Source organism: Acipenser ruthenus, unplaced genomic scaffold, assembly GCF_902713425.1.
Source record: "Acipenser ruthenus unplaced genomic scaffold, fAciRut3.2 maternal haplotype, whole genome shotgun sequence".
NCBI classification, from domain to species: domain Eukaryota; kingdom Metazoa; phylum Chordata; class Actinopteri; order Acipenseriformes; family Acipenseridae; genus Acipenser; species Acipenser ruthenus.
The window spans coordinates 1-20,000 of NW_026708422.1; the positions used below are offsets into that span (position 1 = coordinate 1).

Below are 20,000 nucleotides of genomic sequence, written 5' to 3' on the forward strand. Positions count from 1 at the left end.
CTGGATCGCATCAATATCAGGGTCTAGCGCTGTATATTATAAAGACATTTCAGAGGGCTGGATCGCATCAATATCAGGGTCTAGCGCTGTATATTATAAAGACATTTCAGAGGGCTGGATCGCATCAATATCAGGGTCTAGCGCTGTATATTATAAAGACATTTCAGAGGGCTGGATCGCATCAACATCAGGGTCTAGCGCTGTATATTATAAAGACATTTCAGAGGGCTGGATCGCATCAATATCAGGGTCTAGCGCTGTATATTATAAAGACATTTCGGAGGGCTGGATCGCATCGATATCAGGGTCTAGCGCTGTATATTATAAAGACATTTCAGAGGGCTGGATCGCATCGATATCAGGGTCTAGCGCTGTATATTATAAAGACATTTCAGAGGGCTGGATCGCATCAATATCAGGGTCTAGCGCTGTATATTATAAAGACATTTCAGAGGGCTGGATCGCATCAATATCAGGGTCTAGCGCTGTATATTATAAAGACATTTCAGAGGGCTGGATTACATTTTCTGATTTACGCTCCTGTCTCCCTCACAGTTATTGCTGTCAAGGTCAAAGAGGAGACCTTTGACCCCACGATTATGAGCGGTGACCCCCACGATCTCCAGATGACCTCGCTTCAGATCAAAGGCGAACCCCAAGACTGAAAAAAAAAATAGCAGGTCACCTTCTATCCGTTAATATGGGGGAAGATAAGAGAGCTTTGAAGTGGCTTAGACTACAGCTCCCAGCATGCCTCTGCACCTGTGGCAATGGTGAGGCATGCTGGGAGCTGTAGTTCTTTATGCTGTGGTCTCGTATCACAAGCGATACAGACCTCTATTACGATACATCATGTACAGCTGTGGACAAAAGTTTAGCAGCATCACCCTCTATATAAAATGAGCTGATTTAGCTTCATAAACCCTGTTTCTCTTATATCAGTTAATATATCTGGTATGTACAATATATGTATATTTCTGAGGGTGAGGGCGGGACTTAAGTTTAAGCCCCGCCCCTCCAGCCATAACATTATCACTAAGTGGATAGATCATGTAAAAATCGACCTCAATTATGATGTTTCTACTCGTTCTGGTTTGCATGCACAGATGTCCGTTTGTTTTAAATCCTGTCCGCCTTTGCTCGTGAAATTTAATAAAACAAACGATGGAAATGTCTAGATGTAGCGTTTGTGTGAACAAATACTAAATAAATTTTTTAAAAAAACCACACGTGTTTTTAAAAATGTTTTATTTGGGATGAAATGTCGCTCCTCTGACACGATAAACCGCTGTCCGCGGAAAATGATTTTCTCTTCAAAAGCACCAGCCTGTCGGTGATGTCATCCGCCCCCCCCCCCCCCTCCACATCGCCACGGCAACGCGTTCAGCACTTCACACAGATAGATGGAGGAATGTGTGGCTGCCTGCGCTGCACCCCCTCCGCCACCAGGGGGCGGTGACGGTACACATTTTAAGCTTTAGGGTTTTTTTGCAGCTGGTTTCAGGGTCTTGTCTGTTTTGGGGGTCCCTGTGGTCTTCACCCCCGCCGGTTTGCCCTTCTTGGTTTTTTGGGGTCTGGGGGGCGGTTTCTCTCCGGGGCAGCTCTTGAACACGGTGACGTCTTTCACCTTGTGCCCCCGGATTTCTGGGGGTGCCCCGCAAGTCGCTCGCACTTTGAGGTTCACCTTCTCAATCCACCTAGACAGGGAAGCATTGTAAAGCACAGAGAGGTGTGGTAAAGCATAGGGAAGCATTGTAAAGCACAGAGAGGTCTGGTAAAGCATAGGGAAGCATTGTAAAGCACAGAGTGGTCTGGTAAAGCATAGGGAAGCATTGTAAAGCACAGAGAGGTCTGGTAAAGCACAGGGAAGCATTGTAAAGCACAGAGAGGTCTGGTAAAGCATAGGGAAGCATTGTAAAGCACAGAGAGGTCTGGTAAAGCATAGGGAAGCATTGTAAAGCACAGAGAGGTCTGGTAAAGCATAGGGAAGCATTGTAAAGCACAGAGAGGTCTGGTAAAGCATAGGGAAGCATTGTAAAGCACAGAGAGGTCTGGTAAAGCATAGGGAAGCATTGTAAAGCACAGAGAGGTCTGGTAAAGCATAGGGAAGCATTGTAAAGCACAGAGAGGTCTGGTAAAGCATAGGGAAGCATTGTGAAGCACAGAGAGGTCTGGTAAAGCATAGGGAAGCATTGTAAACCACAGAGAGGTCTGGTAAAGCATAGGGAAGCATTGTAAAGCACAGAGAGGTCTGGTAAAGCACAGGGAAGCATTGTGAAGCACAGAGAGGTCTGGTAAAGCATAGGGAAGCATTGTAAAGCAAAGAGAGGTCTGGTAAAGCATAGGGAAGCATTGTAAAGCACAGAGAGGTCTGGTAAAGCATAGGGAAGCATTGTAAAGCACAGAGAGGTCTGGTAAAGCATAGGGAAGCATTGTAAAGCACAGAGAGGTCTGGTAAAGCATAGGGAAGCATTGTAAAGCACAGAGAGGTCTGGTAAAGCATAGGGAAGCATTGTAAAGCACAGAGAGGTGTGGTAAAGCACAGGGAAGCATTGTAAAGCACAGAGAGGTACTCACTTGCGCAGGGGCAGGAGCGGGCAGTCACAGTGGAAGGGATTGTCAGCCAGGTTGATCACCTCCAGACTGGTGAAACTGGTCAAACTGGGAACGTTCTCCAACTGGTTGTTCTCCAGATAGAGGCTCCTTAAGCCTTTTCCCAGTCCGGAGAAAGCCTTGCTGGAGAGCTGGGGGAGGGGAATGTATCAAACAAATAAACTAAATAATTTGGATTAAAAAGAAAAAACGCATTTCATCTTTTGGAAGATCTGTTAAAAGGGAGATAATATTGATTTTCATTCTCTGATATATATATCTGAGATTAACAGGAGGGTGAAGGAAAAAGGTTCTAAAACTTCCTGGGTCAGCTTAGTGTTCTGGGTAACTGGCTGAACGTCGCTGTCAATCAATAAGGGAGGCAGGAGCTGATTGGTTATTGACGGGAAAGAAGCCAGTGAAGGGGGCGGGGTCTATTTCAGCCTCCATTTCACCTAGAAAGTACTTTTTATATTCAATCCAGGAGTTTTATTATTATTATTATTATTAATATCTCCCACAATGACTGGATTAGCTCAAACTGTTCTGCATAGCCCTGCCCCCTTAACCCCGCCCACTCCCTACCTTCTCCAATCCCATCCCAGCCAGATACAGGTGCCTGAGCGAGCCGGCCAATGGGAGGAAAGCGTCCGGCCCCACCCAGCGAATGGGGTTCCCGGAGAGGCGGAGCTCCTGCAGCAGGGGGGCGTGGCCTAGGGAGGGGGTGGGGACTTCTTCCAGTCTGTTATCTTCCAAGGAGAGCGATTCCAGCTCCCTGAGCGGAGCCAGGCAGCCCTCGGACAGGGAAACCAAACTGTTCCCGGTCAAGTAGAGGCTGCGGATCATCCCGGCTCCTTCCAGATCGTCCCGGGCCAGCTCGGAGATGGAGTTGTGCTCCAGGTGGAGGGAGAAGAGGCTGGGAAGGAGTGCGAAAGCTCCCCGGGGGAAGGTTTTGAATTTGTTGCGCTCCAGGTGAAGGTAAGAGAGTCGGGGGGCTCCCTCGAACGCCTCGGGACTGATTTGGGACAGTTCGTTCTGGGACAGGTAGAGATACACCAGTTTTTTCATCCCGGAGAAGGATTTCGGCTCCAATTCGACGATCCCGCACCTAAAATAATTAAAACACCTCAAGATTGATGGAATGAAAACCTCAGGGTGTGAGAATGACAGCTCTGGTCAACAGCATCATCACCCTGTAGAATGAACTTGCTGGCTAGGACTACGGCTCCCAGCATGCCTCTGCACCCGCGGCCATGGTGAGGCATGCTGGGAGCTGTAGTTCTTTATGCTGTGGTCTCGTATCACAAGCGATACAGACCTCTATTACGATACATCATGTACAGCTGTGGACAAAAGTTTAGCAGCATCACCCTCTATATAGAATGAACTGATTCAGCTTCATAGAGTCCAATGAAAGCTGCTGAATAATGTTCCCTTGTTAACATATTGAATTCCACCCCCTCTATATAGAATGAACTCCCTCAGCTTCATAGAGTCCAATGAAAGCTGCTGAATAATGTTCCCTTGTTAACATATTGAATTCCACCCCCTCTATATAGAATGAACTCCCTCAGCTTCATAGAGTCCAATGAAAGCTGCTGAATAATGTTCCCTTGTTAACATATTGAATTCCACCCCCTCTATATAGAATGAACTCCCTCAGCTTCATAGAGTCCAATGGAAGCTGCTGAATAATGTTCCCTTGTTAACATATTGAATTCCACCCCCTCTATATAGAATGAACTCCCTCAGCTTCATAGAGTCCAATGAAAGCTGCTGAATAATGTTCTCTTGTTAACATATTGAATTCCACCCCCTCTATATAGAATGAACTGATTCAGCTTCATAGAGTCCAATGAAAGCTGCTGAATAATGTTCCCTTGTTAACATATTGAATTGCACACCCTCTATATAGAATGAACTCCCTCAGCTTCATAGAGTCCAATGAAAGCTGCTGAATAATGTTCCCTTGTTAACATATTGAATTCCACCCCCTCTATATAGAATGAACTCCCTCAGCTTCATAGAGTCCAATGAAAGCTGCTGAATAATGTTCCCTTGTTAACATATTGAATTCCACCCCCTCTATATAGAATGAACTCCCTCAGCTTCATAGAGTCCAATGAAAGCTGCTGAATAATGTTCCCTTGTTAACATATTGAATTCCACCCCCTCTATATAGAATGAACTGATTCAGCTTCATAGAGTCCAATGAAAGCTGCTGAATAATGTTCCCTTGTTAATATATTGAATTCCACCCCATGATGTATCATAATAGAGGTCTGTATCGCTTGTGATACGAGACCACAGCATAAAGAACTACAGCTCCCAGCATGCCTCACCATGGCCGCGGGTGCAGAGGCATGCTGGGAGCCGTAGTTCTGTATTGTAATAGAGGTTTGTACTGGAGCAGAAGACCACAGCATAAAGAACTACAGCTCCCAGCATGCCTCACCATGGCCGCGGGTGCAGAGGCATGCTGGGAGCCGTAGTCCTAGCCCAGCAAGTTCATTCTACAGGGAGATGATGTCAAAACCTTTGACCCGAGCCGCAGAAACAAACTGTAGAAATGTGAGGCCAGCTTTGTGCTTCAGTTAAAAATTCGGCATCTTAAATAGCTTGAATGCGTGGGTCTGTTAAAGTCATCAGTTCAATACAGACTTCTTAGTCTTTGGTTTGGTTTACCTACTTTTGCAGATGCAAGGATACTACTTCTCCCATGTTGGAGAACGCTTTCCCGGGAATGTAGTGGAAGCGATTGCTCCGCATGTCCAGGAGCTTCGTATCTGCCGGGAATCCTTTTGGGATTTTCTGAAGACCTTTCCCCTCACAGCTGGAGTGATGAATATCAGCCTTTGGGAATGAGAGAGAGACAGAGAGAGAGTTGGGGCTCTAGTGCCTTCATCAGCGTGATTGAAACTAAACTGAGTCCAGCAGACCAGCTCTAGTTTGGGGCTCTAGTGCCTTCATCAGCGTGATTGAAACTAAACTGAGTCCAGCAGACCAGCTCTAGTTTGGGGCTCTAGTGCCTTCATCAGCGTGATTGAAACTAAACTGAGTCCAGCAGACCAGCTCTAGTTTGGGGCTCTAGTGCCTTCATCAGTGTGATTGAAACTAAACTGAGTCCAGCAGACCAGCTCTAGTTTGGGGCTCTAGTGCCTTCATCAGCGTGATTGAAACTAAACTGAGTCCAGCAGACCAGCTCTAGTTTGGGGCTCTAGTGCCTTCATCAGCGTGATTGAAACTAAACTGAGTCCAGCAGACCAGCTCTAGTGTGGTGCTCTAGTGCCTTCATCAGCGTGATTGAAACTAAACTGAGTCCAGCAGACCAGCTCTAGTTTGGGGCTCTAGTGCCTTCATCAGCGTGATTGAAACTAAACTGAGTCCAGCAGACCAGCTCTAGTTTGGGGCTCTAGTGCCTTCATCAGCGTGATTGAAACTAAACTGAGTCCAGCAGACCAGCTCTAGTGTGGGGCTCTAGTGCCTTCATCAGCGTGATTGAAACTAAACTGAGTCCAGCAGACCTGCTCTAGTGTGGGGCTCTAGTGCCTTCATCAGCGTGATTGAAACTAAACTGAGTCCAGCAGACCTGCTCTAGTTTGGGGATCTCGTGCAGACCCGCGTCTACCTTGCAGTCGCAGTGCTCTGGGCACTTGCCCCTGCGTCCCCGGGGCTCGGCTGTGGGTTCGAGGGCGGGGAGCAGCAGCAGCCTGTCCTCTCGTTCTGCTTTCTCCATCTCCGCCTGGCTCTGACAGCGCAGGTCCACGGGCCGCAGGGAGTCCAGGCGCTCCCCTCGGAACGGGACGGGCCCCGCGCAGAACACCTCGGCCCGGACCCGGGCCCGGCCCGTCCACTCCCGGAACGGACGCATGTAGCAGTTACACTGGATCGGGTTTCCTGTGAGGTTCACCTGGGCCAGGAGACATGGAGCCATTCAATACAGTACAATACAATACAATACAATACAATACAATACAAAACAACACCATTCAATACAATACACCATTCAATACAATACAGCACAGTATAGCACCATTCAATACAATACAACATCATATAATACAATACAATACAATACAACACCATTCAATACAATACAGCACAGTATAGCACCATTCAATACAATACAACATCATATAATACAATACAATACAATACAACACCATTCAATACAACACCATTCAATACAATACAATACAATACAACACCATTCAATACAACACCATTCAATACAATACAATACAATACAACACCATTCAATACAATACAATACAACACCATTCAATACAACACCATTCAATACAATACAATACAATACAATACAATGCAGCACCACATAATACAATACAATACAGCACCATTCAATACAATACTAGAGGGGGTGGTCTGCATTGCTGTAGGGGGGGTGTGCAATGCTGGAGGGGTGTGTGCAATGCTACAGTGTGCAATGCTGGAGGGGTGTGTGCAATGCTATAGTGTGTAATGCTGGAGGGGGTGTGTGCAATGCTATAGTGTGTAATGCTGGAGGGGGTGTGTGCAATGCTAGAGTATGCAATGCTGGAGGGGGTGTGTGCAATGCTAGAGTGTGCAATGCTGGAGGGGGTGTGTGCAATGCTATAGTGTGTAATGCTGGAGGGGTGTGTGCAATGCTATAGTGTGTAATGCTGGAGGGGGTGTGTGCAATGCTATAGTGTGTAATGCTGGAGGGGGTGTGTGCAATGCTAGAGTATGCAATGCTGGAGGGGGTGTGTGCAATGCTAGAGTGTGCAATGCTGTAGGGGGTGTGTGCAATGCTGGAGGGGGTGTGTGCAATGCTAGAGTGTGCAATGCTGGAGGGGGTGTGTGCAATGCTAGAGTGTGCAATGCTGGAGGGGGGGTGTGCAATGCTAGAGTATGCAATGCTGGAGGGGGTGTGTGCAATGCTAGAGTGTGCAATGCTGGAGGGGGTGTGTGCAATGCTAGAGTGTGCAATGCTGGAGGGGGTGTGTGCAATGCTGGAGGGGGTGTGTGCAATGCTAGAGTATGCAATGCTGGAGGGGGTGTGTGCAATGCTAGAGTGTGCAATGCTGGAGGGGGGGTGTGCAATGCTAGAGTGTGCAATGCTGGAGGGGGGGTGTGCAATGCTGGAGGGGGTGTGTGCAATGCTAGAGTGTGCAATGCTGGAGGGGGTGTGTGCAATGCTAGAGTGTGCAATGCTGGAGGGGGTGTGTGCAATGCTAGAGTGTGCAATGCTGTAGGGGGTGTGTGCAATGCTGGAGGGGGTGTGTGCAATGCTAGAGTGTGCAATGCTGGAGGGGGTGTGTGCAATGCTAGAGTGTGCAATGCTGGAGTGTGCAATGCTGTAGGGGGGGTGTGCAATGCTGGAGGGGGTGTGTGCAATGCTAGAGTGTGCAATGCTGGAGGGGGTGTGTGCAATGCTAGAGTGTGCAATGCTGGAGGGGGTGTGTGCAATGCTAGAGTGTGCAATGCTGTAGGGGGTGTGTGCAATGCTGGAGGGGGTGTGTGCAATGCTAGAGTGTGCAATGCTGGAGGGGGTGTGTGCAATGCTAGAGTGTGCAATGCTAGAGTATGCAATGCTGGAGGGGGTGTGTGCAATGCTAGAGTGTGCAATGCTGGAGGGGGTGTGTGCAATGCTAGAGTGTGCAATGCTGGAGGGGGTGTGTGCAATGCTGGAGGGGGTGTGTGCAATGCTAGAGTATGCAATGCTGGAGGGGGTGTGTGCAATGCTAGAGTGTGCAATGCTGGAGGGGGTGTGTGCAATGCTAGAGTGTGCAATGCTGGAGGGGGGGTGTGCAATGCTATAGTGTGCAATGCTAGAGTATGCAATGCTGGAGGGGGTGTGTGCAATGCTAGAGTGTGCAATGCTGGAGGGGGTGTGTGCAATGCTAGAGTGTGCAATGCTGTAGGGGGTGTGTGCAATGCTGGAGGGGGTGTGTGCAATGCTAGAGTATGCAATGCTGGAGGGGGTGTGTGCAATGCTAGAGTGTGCAATGCTGGAGGGGGGGTGTGCAATGCTATAGTGTGCAATGCTAGAGTATGCAATGCTGGAGGGGGTGTGTGCAATGCTAGAGTGTGCAATGCTGGAGGGGGTGTGTGCAATGCTAGAGTGTGCAATGCTGGAGGGGGGGTGTGCAATGCTGGGTACCTGTTTCAGTTTCTCAGGGCTGCTCAGGGGCTGCAGCACCCTCAGCTCTCAATGCTGGAGGGGGTGTGTGCAATGCTGGAGGGGGTGTGTGCAATGCTGGAGGGGGTGTGTGCAATGCTATAGTGTGCAATGCTAGAGGGGGTGTGTGCAATGCTATAGTGTGCAATGCTAGAGGGGGGGTGTGCAATGCTGGAGGGGGGGTGTGCAATGCTGGAGGGGGGGTGTGCAATGCTGGTGTGTGCAATGCTGGAGGGGGGTTGTGCAATGCTGGTGTGTGCAGTGCTGGAGGGGGTGTGTGCAATGCTGGAGGGGGTGTGTGCAATGCTGGAGGGGGGGTGTGCAATGCTGCAGGGGGTGTGTGCAATGCTGCAGGGGGTGTGTGCAATACTAGAGGGGGTGTGTGCAATGCTGGAGGGGGTGTGTGCAATGCTATAGTGTGCAATGCTAGAGGGGGTGTGTGCAATGCTATAGTGTGCAATGCTAGAGGGGGGGTGTGCAATGCTGGAGGGGGGGTGTGCAATGCTGGAGGGGGGGTGTGCAATGCTGGTGTGTGCAATGCTGGAGGGGGGTTGTGCAATGCTGGTGTGTGCAGTGCTGGAGGGGGTGTGTGCAATGCTGGAGGGGGTGTGTGCAATGCTGGAGGGGGTGTGTGCAATGCTGGAGGGGGGTTGTGCAATGCTGGAGGGGGGGTGTGCAATGCTGGTGTGTGCAGTGCTGGAGGGGGGGTGTGCAATGCTGGTGTGTGCAGTGCTGGAGGGGGTGTGTGCAATGCTGGTGTGTGCAGTGCTGGAGGCGGGGTGTGCAATGCTGGAGGGGGGGTGTGCAATGCTGGGTACCTGCTTCAGTTTCTCAGGGCCGCTCAGGGGCTGCAGCACTCTCAGCTGGTTGAAGCTGAGGTCCAGGAGGACGAGTTTGGGCGCCTTGTCCAGCGCGGTGAGGGACACGTCCTGCAGGGACAGGCGGTCCAGGAACAGCTGTCTCAGGCTGGGCATGCGCACCTCCTCCTCCCCCAGGTACGTGATGGGGTTCGAACCCAGATCCAACCGTGTGAGTGACGTCAACCTGCAGCGTGGAAATGCATCTCATAGGATCAGGAACAGAGAGAGAGAGAGAGAGACACACAGAAACAGAGAGACAGAGACAGAGACACAGAAACAGAGAGAGGCAGACAGACAGAGAGAGAGACACAGAGACAGACAGAGATGCAGACAGAGAGAGAGAGAGGCAGAGGCAGAGAGACACAGAGACACACAGACAGCCCCACAATCCTGTTCGGTTTGACGCTACAGTATAATATAGAATCCCTTCTTCTTGGGGTCTGTGTTAGTTTACTACATTCTGAAAAGAGTTTAGTGTCATTAAAGCTGCAGACAGACAGACAGACAGACAGACAGTCAGCTCCAGACTCTGATCCTCTCAATATCTTGTGAGCTGAAGAAGATCCCGAGCGAGTTTCATCCCAATCGGACGATCGCTTCTCTAGATGTGTGTGAAAATGTAAGTCAGACAGACAGACACATCATATCAAAAGTATAAACACTATCAATCGTGCCCCCTGGTGGAGACAGCATGTATTGCCCCTCACAAACACTTACAGTATATAGTGTCTCGATGCTGCCCCTTAGTGGTGAGAGTTGGGTATTACCACTCAGTGTTACAGTACATAAACTCAATGGTGCCCCCTAGTGTTGAGAGTAATGTGCTACATCTCACACACTGTGTGACAGTATACAGAGTATCAGTGCTGCCCCCTGGTGGAGACAGGCTGGTATTAATCTCAATACAGATCCCCAGTAGAGAGAGGCAGGTATTACAATATATGAAGTCTCAGTGCTGCCCCCTAGTGGAGAGAGTATAGAGTCTCAATACAGCCCCCTAGTGGAGAGAGTATAGAGTCTCAATACAGCCCCCTAGTGGAGAGATTATACAGAGTCTCAATACAGCCCCCTAGTGGAGAGAGTATACAGAGTCTCAATACAGCCCCCTAGTGGAGAGAGTATACAGAGTCTCAATACAGCCCCCTAGTGGAGAGATTATACAGAGTCTCAATACAGCCCCCTAGTGGAGAGATTATACAGAGTCTCAATACAGCCCCCTAGTGGAGAGAGTATACAGAGTCTCAATACAGCCCCCTAGTGGAGAGATTATACAGAGTCTCAATACAGCCCCCTAGTGGAGAGAGTATAGAGTCTCAATACAGCCCCCTAGTGGAGAGATTATACAGAGTCTCAATACAGCCCCCTAGTGGAGAGATTATACAGAGTCTCAATACAGCCCCCTAGTGGAGAGAGTATACAGAGTCTCAATACAGCCCCCTAGTGGAGAGATTATACAGAGTCTCAATACAGCCCCCTAGTGGAGAGATTATACAGAGTCTCAATACAGCCCCCTAGTGGAGAGATTATACAGAGTCTCAATACAGCCCCCTAGTGGAGAGATTATACAGAGTCTCAATACAGCCCCCTAGTGGAGAGATTATACAGAGTCTCAATACAGCCCCCTAGTGGAGAGATTATACAGAGTCTCAATACAGCCCCCTAGTGGAGAGATTATACAGAGTCTCAATACAGCCCCCTAGTGGAGAGAGTATACAGAGTCTCAATGCAGCCCCCTAGTGGAGAGATTATACAGAGTCTCAATACAGCCCCCTAGTGGAGAGATTATACAGAGTCTCAATGCAGCCCCCTAGTGGAGAGATTATACAGAGTCTCAATACAGCCCCCTAGTGGAGAGATTATACAGAGTCTCAATACAGCCCCCTAGTGGAGAGAGTATACAGAGTCTCAATACAGCCCCCTAGTGGAGAGAGTATACAGAGTCTCAATACAGCCCCCTAGTGGAGAGATTATACAGAGTCTCAATACAGCCCCCTAGTGGAGAGAGTATACAGAGTCTCAATACAGCCCCCTAGTGGAGAGATTATACAGAGTCTCAATACAGCCCCCTAGTGGAGAGATTATACAGAGTCTCAATACAGCCCCCTAGTGGAGAGATTATACAGAGTCTCAATACAGCCCCCTAGTGGAGAGAGTGTACAGAGTCTCAATACAGCCCCCTAGTGGAGAGATTATACAGAATCTCAATACAGCCCCCTAGTGGAGAGAGTATACAGAGTCTCAATACAGCCCCCTAGTGGAGAGATTATACAGAGTCTCAATACAGCCCCCTAGTGGAGAGATTATACAGAGTCTCAATACAGCCCCCTAGTGGAGAGAGTATACAGAGTCTCAATACAGCCCCCTAGTGGAGAGATTATACAGAGTCTCAATACAGCCCCCTAGTGGAGAGATTATACAGAGTCTCAATACAGCCCCCTAGTGGAGAGATTATACAGAGTCTCAATACAGCCCCCTAGTGGAGAGATTATACAGAGTCTCAATACAGCCCCCTAGTGGAGAGATTATACAGAGTCTCAATACAGCCCCCTAGTGGAGAGATTATACAGAGTCTCAATACAGCCCCCTAGTGGAGAGATTATACAGAGTCTCAATACAGCCCCCTAGTGGAGAGAGTATACAGAGTCTCAATACAGCCCCCTAGTGGAGAGATTATACAGAGTCTCAATACAGCCCCCTAGTGGAGAGATTATACAGAGTCTCAATACAGCCCCCCTAGTGGAGAGAGTGTACAGAGTCTCAATACAGCCCCCTAGTGGAGAGATTGTACAGAGTCTCAATACAGCCCCCTAGTGGAGAGAGTATACAGAGTCTCAATACAGCCCCCTAGTGGAGAGATTATACAGAGTCTCAATACAGCCCCCTAGTGGAGAGAGTATACAGAGTCTCAATACAGCCCCCTAGTGGAGAGATTATACAGAGTCTCAATACAGCCCCCTAGTGGAGAGATTATACAGAGTCTCAATACAGCCCCCTAGTGGAGAGAGTATACAGAGTCTCAATACAGCCCCCTAGTGGAGAGATTATACAGAGTCTCAATACAGCCCCCTAGTGGAGAGATTATACAGAGTCTCAATACAGCCCCCTAGTGGAGAGATTATACAGAGTCTCAATACAGCCCCCTAGTGGAGAGATTATACAGAGTCTCAATACAGCCCCCTAGTGGAGAGAGTATACAGAGTCTCAATACAGCCCCCTAGTGGAGATATTATACAGAGTCTCAATACAGCCCCCTAGTGGAGAGATTATACAGAGTCTCAATACAGCCCCCTAGTGGAGAGATTATACAGAGTCTCAATACAGCCCCCTAGTGGAGAGATTATACAGAGTCTCAATACAGCCCCCTAGTGGAGAGATTATACAGAGTCTCAATACAGCCCCCTAGTGGAGAGATTATACAGAGTCTCAATACAGCCCCCTAGTGGAGAGATTATACAGAGTCTCAATACAGCCCCCCAGTGGAGAGAGTATAGAGTCTCAATACAGCCCCCTAGTGGACAGATTATACAGAGTCTCAATACAGCCCCCTAGTGGAGAGATTATACAGAGTCTCAATACAGCCCCCTAGTGGAGAGAGTATACAGAGTCTCAATACAGCCCCCTAGTGGAGAGATTATACAGAGTCTCAATACAGCCCCCTAGTGGAGAGATTATACAGAGTCTCAATACAGCCCCCTAGTGGAGAGAGTATACAGAGTCTCAATACAGCCCCCTAGTGGAGAGAGTATACAGAGTCTCAATACAGCCCCCTAGTGGAGAGATTATACAGAGTCTCAATACAGCCCCCTAGTGGAGAGATTATACAGAGTCTCAATACAGCCCCCTAGTGGAGAGATTATACAGAGTCTCAATACAGCCCCCTAGTGGAGAGATTATACAGAGTCTCAATACAGCCCCCTAGTGGAGAGATTATACAGAGTCTCAATACAGCCCCCTAGTGGAGAGATTATACAGAGTCTCAATACAGCCCCCTAGTGGAGAGAGTATACAGAGTCTCAATACAGCCCCCTAGTGGAGAGATTATACAGAGTCTCAATACAGCCCCCTAGTGGAGAGATTATACAGAGTCTCAATACAGCCCCCTAGTGGAGAGATTATACAGAGTCTCAATACAGCCCCCTAGTGGAGAGATTATACAGAGTCTCAATACAGCCCCCTAGTGGAGAGATTATACAGAGTCTCAATACAGCCCCCTAGTGGAGAGATTATACAGAGTCTCAATACAGCCCCCTAGTGGAGAGATTATACAGAGTCTCAATACAGCCCCCTAGTGGAGAGATTATACAGAGTCTCAATACAGCCCCCTAGTGGAGAGAGTATACAGAGTCTCAATGCAGCCCCCTAGTGGAGAGATTATACAGAGTCTCAATACAGCCCCCTAGTGGAGAGATTATACAGAGTCTCAATGCAGCCCCCTAGTGGAGAGATTATACAGAGTCTCAATACAGCCCCCTAGTGGAGAGATTATACAGAGTCTCAATACAGCCCCCTAGTGGAGAGAGTATACAGAGTCTCAATACAGCCCCCTAGTGGAGAGAGTATACAGAGTCTCAATACAGCCCCCTAGTGGAGAGATTATACAGAGTCTCAATACAGCCCCCTAGTGGAGAGAGTATACAGAGTCTCAATACAGCCCCCTAGTGGAGAGATTATACAGAGTCTCAATACAGCCCCCTAGTGGAGAGATTATACAGAGTCTCAATACAGCCCCCTAGTGGAGAGATTATACAGAGTCTCAATACAGCCCCCTAGTGGAGAGAGTGTACAGAGTCTCAATACAGCCCCCTAGTGGAGAGATTATACAGAATCTCAATACAGCCCCCTAGTGGAGAGAGTATACAGAGTCTCAATACAGCCCCCTAGTGGAGAGATTATACAGAGTCTCAATACAGCCCCCTAGTGGAGAGATTATACAGAGTCTCAATACAGCCCCCTAGTGGAGAGAGTATACAGAGTCTCAATACAGCCCCCTAGTGGAGAGATTATACAGAGTCTCAATACAGCCCCCTAGTGGAGAGATTATACAGAGTCTCAATACAGCCCCCTAGTGGAGAGATTATACAGAGTCTCAATACAGCCCCCTAGTGGAGAGATTATACAGAGTCTCAATACAGCCCCCTAGTGGAGAGATTATACAGAGTCTCAATACAGCCCCCTAGTGGAGAGATTATACAGAGTCTCAATACAGCCCCCTAGTGGAGAGATTATACAGAGTCTCAATACAGCCCCCTAGTGGAGAGAGTATACAGAGTCTCAATACAGCCCCCTAGTGGAGAGATTATACAGAGTCTCAATACAGCCCCCTAGTGGAGAGATTATACAGAGTCTCAATACAGCCCCCTAGTGGAGAGAGTGTACAGAGTCTCAATACAGCCCCCTAGTGGAGAGATTGTACAGAGTCTCAATACAGCCCCCTAGTGGAGAGAGTATACAGAGTCTCAATACAGCCCCCTAGTGGAGAGATTATACAGAGTCTCAATACAGCCCCCTAGTGGAGAGAGTATACAGAGTCTCAATACAGCCCCCTAGTGGAGAGATTATACAGAGTCTCAATACAGCCCCCTAGTGGAGAGATTATACAGAGTCTCAATACAGCCCCCTAGTGGAGAGAGTATACAGAGTCTCAATACAGCCCCCTAGTGGAGAGATTATACAGAGTCTCAATACAGCCCCCTAGTGGAGAGATTATACAGAGTCTCAATACAGCCCCCTAGTGGAGAGATTATACAGAGTCTCAATACAGCCCCCTAGTGGAGAGATTATACAGAGTCTCAATACAGCCCCCTAGTGGAGAGAGTATACAGAGTCTCAATACAGCCCCCTAGTGGAGATATTATACAGAGTCTCAATACAGCCCCCTAGTGGAGAGATTATACAGAGTCTCAATACAGCCCCCTAGTGGAGAGATTATACAGAGTCTCAATACAGCCCCCTAGTGGAGAGATTATACAGAGTCTCAATACAGCCCCCTAGTGGAGAGATTATACAGAGTCTCAATACAGCCCCCTAGTGGAGAGATTATACAGAGTCTCAATACAGCCCCCTAGTGGAGAGATTATACAGAGTCTCAATACAGCCCCCCAGTGGAGAGAGTATAGAGTCTCAATACAGCCCCCTAGTGGACAGATTATACAGAGTCTCAATACAGCCCCCTAGTGGAGAGATTATACAGAGTCTCAATACAGCCCCCTAGTGGAGAGAGTATACAGAGTCTCAATACAGCCCCCTAGTGGAGAGATTATACAGAGTCTCAATACAGCCCCCTAGTGGAGAGATTATACAGAGTCTCAATACAGCCCCCTAGTGGAGAGAGTATACAGAGTCTCAATACAGCCCCCTAGTGGAGAGAGTATACAGAGTCTCAATACAGCCCCCTAGTGGAGAGATTATACAGAGTCTCAATACAGCCCCCTAGTGGAGAGATTATACAGAGTCTCAATACAGCCCCCTAGTGGAGAGATTATACAGAGTCTCAATACAGCCCCCTAGTGGAGAGATTATACAGAGTCTCAATACAGCCCCCTAGTGGAGAGATTATACAGAGTCTCAATACAGCCCCCTAGTGGAGAGATTATACAGAGTCTCAATACAGCCCCCTAGTGGAGAGAGTATACAGAGTCTCAATACAGCCCCCTAGTGGAGAGATTATACAGAGTCTCAATACAGCCCCCTAGTGGAGAGATTATACAGAGTCTCAATACAGCCCCCTAGTGGAGAGAGTGTACAGAGTCTCAATACAGCCCCCTAGTGGAGAGATTATACAGAGTCTCAATACAGCCCCCTAGTGGAGAGAGTATACAGAGTCTCAATACAGCCCCCTAGTGGAGAGATTATACAGAGTCTCAATACAGCCCCCTAGTGGAGAGAGTATACAGAGTCTCAATACAGCCCCCTAGTGGAGAGATTATACAGAGTCTCAATACAGCCCCCTAGTGGAGAGATTATACAGAGTCTCAATACAGCCCCCTAGTGGAGAGATTATACAGAGTCTCAATACAGCCCCCTAGTGGAGAGAGTATACAGAGTCTCAATACAGCCCCCTAGTGGAGAGATTATACAGAGTCTCAATACAGCCCCCTAGTGGAGAGATTATACAGAGTCTCAATACAGCCCCCTAGTGGAGAGATTATACAGAGTCTCAATACAGCCCCCTAGTGGAGAGATTATACAGAGTCTCAATACAGCCCCCTAGTGGAGAGAGTATACAGAGTCTCAATACAGCCCCCTAGTGGAGAGATTATACAGAGTCTCAATACAGCCCCCTAGTGGAGAGAGTATACAGAGTCTCAATACAGCCCCCTAGTGGAGAGATTATACAGAGTCTCAATACAGCCCCCTAGTGGAGAGATTATACAGAGTCTCAATACAGCCCCCTAGTGGAGAGATTATACAGAGTCTCAATACAGCCCCCTAGTGGAGAGAGTATACAGAGTCTCAATACAGCCCCCTAGTGGAGAGATTATACAGAGTCTCAATACAGCCCCCTAGTGGAGAGAGTATACAGAGTCTCAATACAGCCCCCTAGTGGAGAGATTATACAGAGTCTCAATACAGCCCCCTAGTGGAGAGATTATACAGAGTCTCAATACAGCCCCCTAGTGGAGAGATTATACAGAGTCTCAATACAGCCCCCTAGTGGAGAGATTATACAGAGTCTCAATACAGCCCCCTAGTGGAGAGATTATACAGAGTCTCAATACAGCCCCCTAGTGGAGAGAGTATACAGAGTCTCAATACAGCCCCCTAGTGGAGATATTATACAGAGTCTCAATACAGCCCCCTAGTGGAGAGATTATACAGAGTCTCAATACAGCCCCCTAGTGGAGAGATTATACAGAGTCTCAATACAGCCCCCTAGTGGAGAGATTATACAGAGTCTCAATACAGCCCCCTAGTGGAGAGATTATACAGAGTCTCAATACAGCCCCCTAGTGGAGAGATTATACAGAGTCTCAATACAGCCCCCCAGTGGAGAGAGTATAGAGTCTCAATACAGCCCCTTAGTGGACAGATTATACAGAGTCTCAATACAGCCCCCTAGTGGAGAGATTATACAGAGTCTCAATACAGCCCCCTAGTGGACAGATTATACAGAGTCTCAATACAGCCCCCTAGTGGAGAGATTATACAGAGGCTCAATACAGCCCCCTAGTGGACAGATTATACAGAGTCTCAATACAGCCCCCTAGTGGAGAGAGTATACAGAGTCTCAATACAGCCCCCTAGTGGAGAGATTATACAGAGTCTCAATACAGCCCCCTAGTGGAGAGAGTATACAGAGTCTCAATACAGCCCCCTAGTGGAGAGAGTATACAGAGTCTCAATACAGCCCCCTAGTGGAGAGATTATACAGAGTCTCAATACAGCCCCCTAGTGGAGAGAGTATACAGAGTCTCAATACAGCCCCCTAGTGGAGAGAGTATACAGAGTCTCAATACAGCCCCCTAGTGGAGAGAGTATACAGAGTCTCAATACAGCCCCCTAGTGGAGAGATTATACAGAGTCTCAATACAGCCCCCTAGTGGAGAGATTATACAGAGTCTCAATACAGCCCCCCTAGTGGAGAGAGTGTACAGAGTCTCAATACAGCCCCCTAGTGGAGAGATTGTACAGAGTCTCAATACAGCCCCCTAGTGGAGAGAGTATACAGAGTCTCAATACAGCCCCCTAGTGGAGAGATTATACAGAGTCTCAATACAGCCCCCTAGTGGAGAGAGTATACAGAGTCTCAATACAGCCCCCTAGTGGAGAGATTATACAGAGTCTCAATACAGCCCCCTAGTGGAGAGATTATACAGAGTCTCAATACAGCCCCCTAGTGGAGAGAGTATACAGAGTCTCAATACAGCCCCCTAGTGGAGAGATTATACAGAGTCTCAATACAGCCCCCTAGTGGAGAGATTATACAGAGTCTCAATACAGCCCCCTAGTGGAGAGATTATACAGAGTCTCAATACAGCCCCCTAGTGGAGAGATTATACAGAGTCTCAATACAGCCCCCTAGTGGAGAGAGTATACAGAGTCTCAATACAGCCCCCTAGTGGAGATATTATACAGAGTCTCAATACAGCCCCCTAGTGGAGAGATTATACAGAGTCTCAATACAGCCCCCTAGTGGAGAGATTATACAGAGTCTCAATACAGCCCCCTAGTGGAGAGATTATACAGAGTCTCAATACAGCCCCCTAGTGGAGAGATTATACAGAGTCTCAATACAGCCCCCTAGTGGAGAGATTATACAGAGTCTCAATACAGCCCCCTAGTGGAGAGATTATACAGAGTCTCAATACAGCCCCCTAGTGGAGAGATTATACAGAGTCTCAATACAGCCCCCCAGTGGAGAGAGTATAGAGTCTCAATACAGCCCCCTAGTGGACAGATTATACAGAGTCTCAATACAGCCCCCTAGTGGAGAGATTATACAGAGTCTCAATACAGCCCCCTAGTGGAGAGAGTATACAGAGTCTCAATACAGCCCCCTAGTGGAGAGATTATACAGAGTCTCAATACAGCCCCCTAGTGGAGAGATTATACAGAGTCTCAATACAGCCCCCTAGTGGAGAGAGTATACAGAGTCTCAATACAGCCCCCTAGTGGAGAGAGTATACAGAGTCTCAATACAGCCCCCTAGTGGAGAGATTATACAGAGTCTCAATACAGCCCCCTAGTGGAGAGATTATACAGAGTCTCAATACAGCCCCCTAGTGGAGAGATTATACAGAGTCTCAATACAGCCCCCTAGTGGAGAGATTATACAGAGTCTCAATACAGCCCCCTAGTGGAGAGATTATACAGAGTCTCAATACAGCCCCCTAGTGGAGAGAGTATACAGAGTCTCAATACAGCCCCCTAGTGGAGAGATTATACAGAGTCTCAATACAGCCCCCTAGTGGAGAGATTATACAGAGTCTCAATACAGCCCCCTAGTGGAGAGAGTGTACAGAGTCTCAATACAGCCCCCTAGTGGAGAGATTATACAGAGTCTCAATACAGCCCCCTAGTGGAGAGATTATACAGAGTCTCAATACAGCCCCCTAGTGGAGAGAGTATACAGAGTCTCAATACAGCCCCCTAGTGGAGAGATTATACAGAGTCTCAATACAGCCCCCTAGTGGAGAGAGTATACAGAGTCTCAATACAGCCCCCTAGTGGAGAGATTATACAGAGTCTCAATACAGCCCCCTAGTGGAGAGATTATACAGAGTCTCAATACAGCCCCCTAGTGGAGAGATTATACAGAGTCTCAATACAGCCCCCTAGTGGAGAGATTATACAGAGTCTCAATACAGCCCCCTAGTGGAGAGATTATACAGAGTCTCAATACAGCCCCCTAGTGGAGAGAGTATACAGAGTCTCAATACAGCCCC

General features: G+C 48.2%; 1 protein-coding gene across 1 annotated transcript in view; it reads right to left on the reverse strand.

The window, feature by feature from the left end:
* Positions 1 to 1,233: 1,233 nt before the first annotated feature.
* The window catches only part of LOC117432521 (chondroadherin-like protein), a 27,003-nt gene continuing 8,236 nt past the window's right edge, over positions 1,234 to 20,000 (reverse strand). The window contains exons 5-10 of the mRNA XM_059021110.1: positions 9,574 to 9,799; positions 6,221 to 6,502; positions 5,282 to 5,445; positions 3,178 to 3,700; positions 2,578 to 2,744; positions 1,234 to 1,697 (exon numbers count right to left, since the gene is read on the reverse strand). Coding sequence (XP_058877093.1) covers positions 1,478 to 1,697; positions 2,578 to 2,744; positions 3,178 to 3,700; positions 5,282 to 5,445; positions 6,221 to 6,502; positions 9,574 to 9,799 — 1,582 coding nt within the window. The 3' untranslated portion in view covers positions 1,234 to 1,477. The remainder of the gene's footprint in view (positions 1,698 to 2,577; positions 2,745 to 3,177; positions 3,701 to 5,281; positions 5,446 to 6,220; positions 6,503 to 9,573; positions 9,800 to 20,000) is intronic.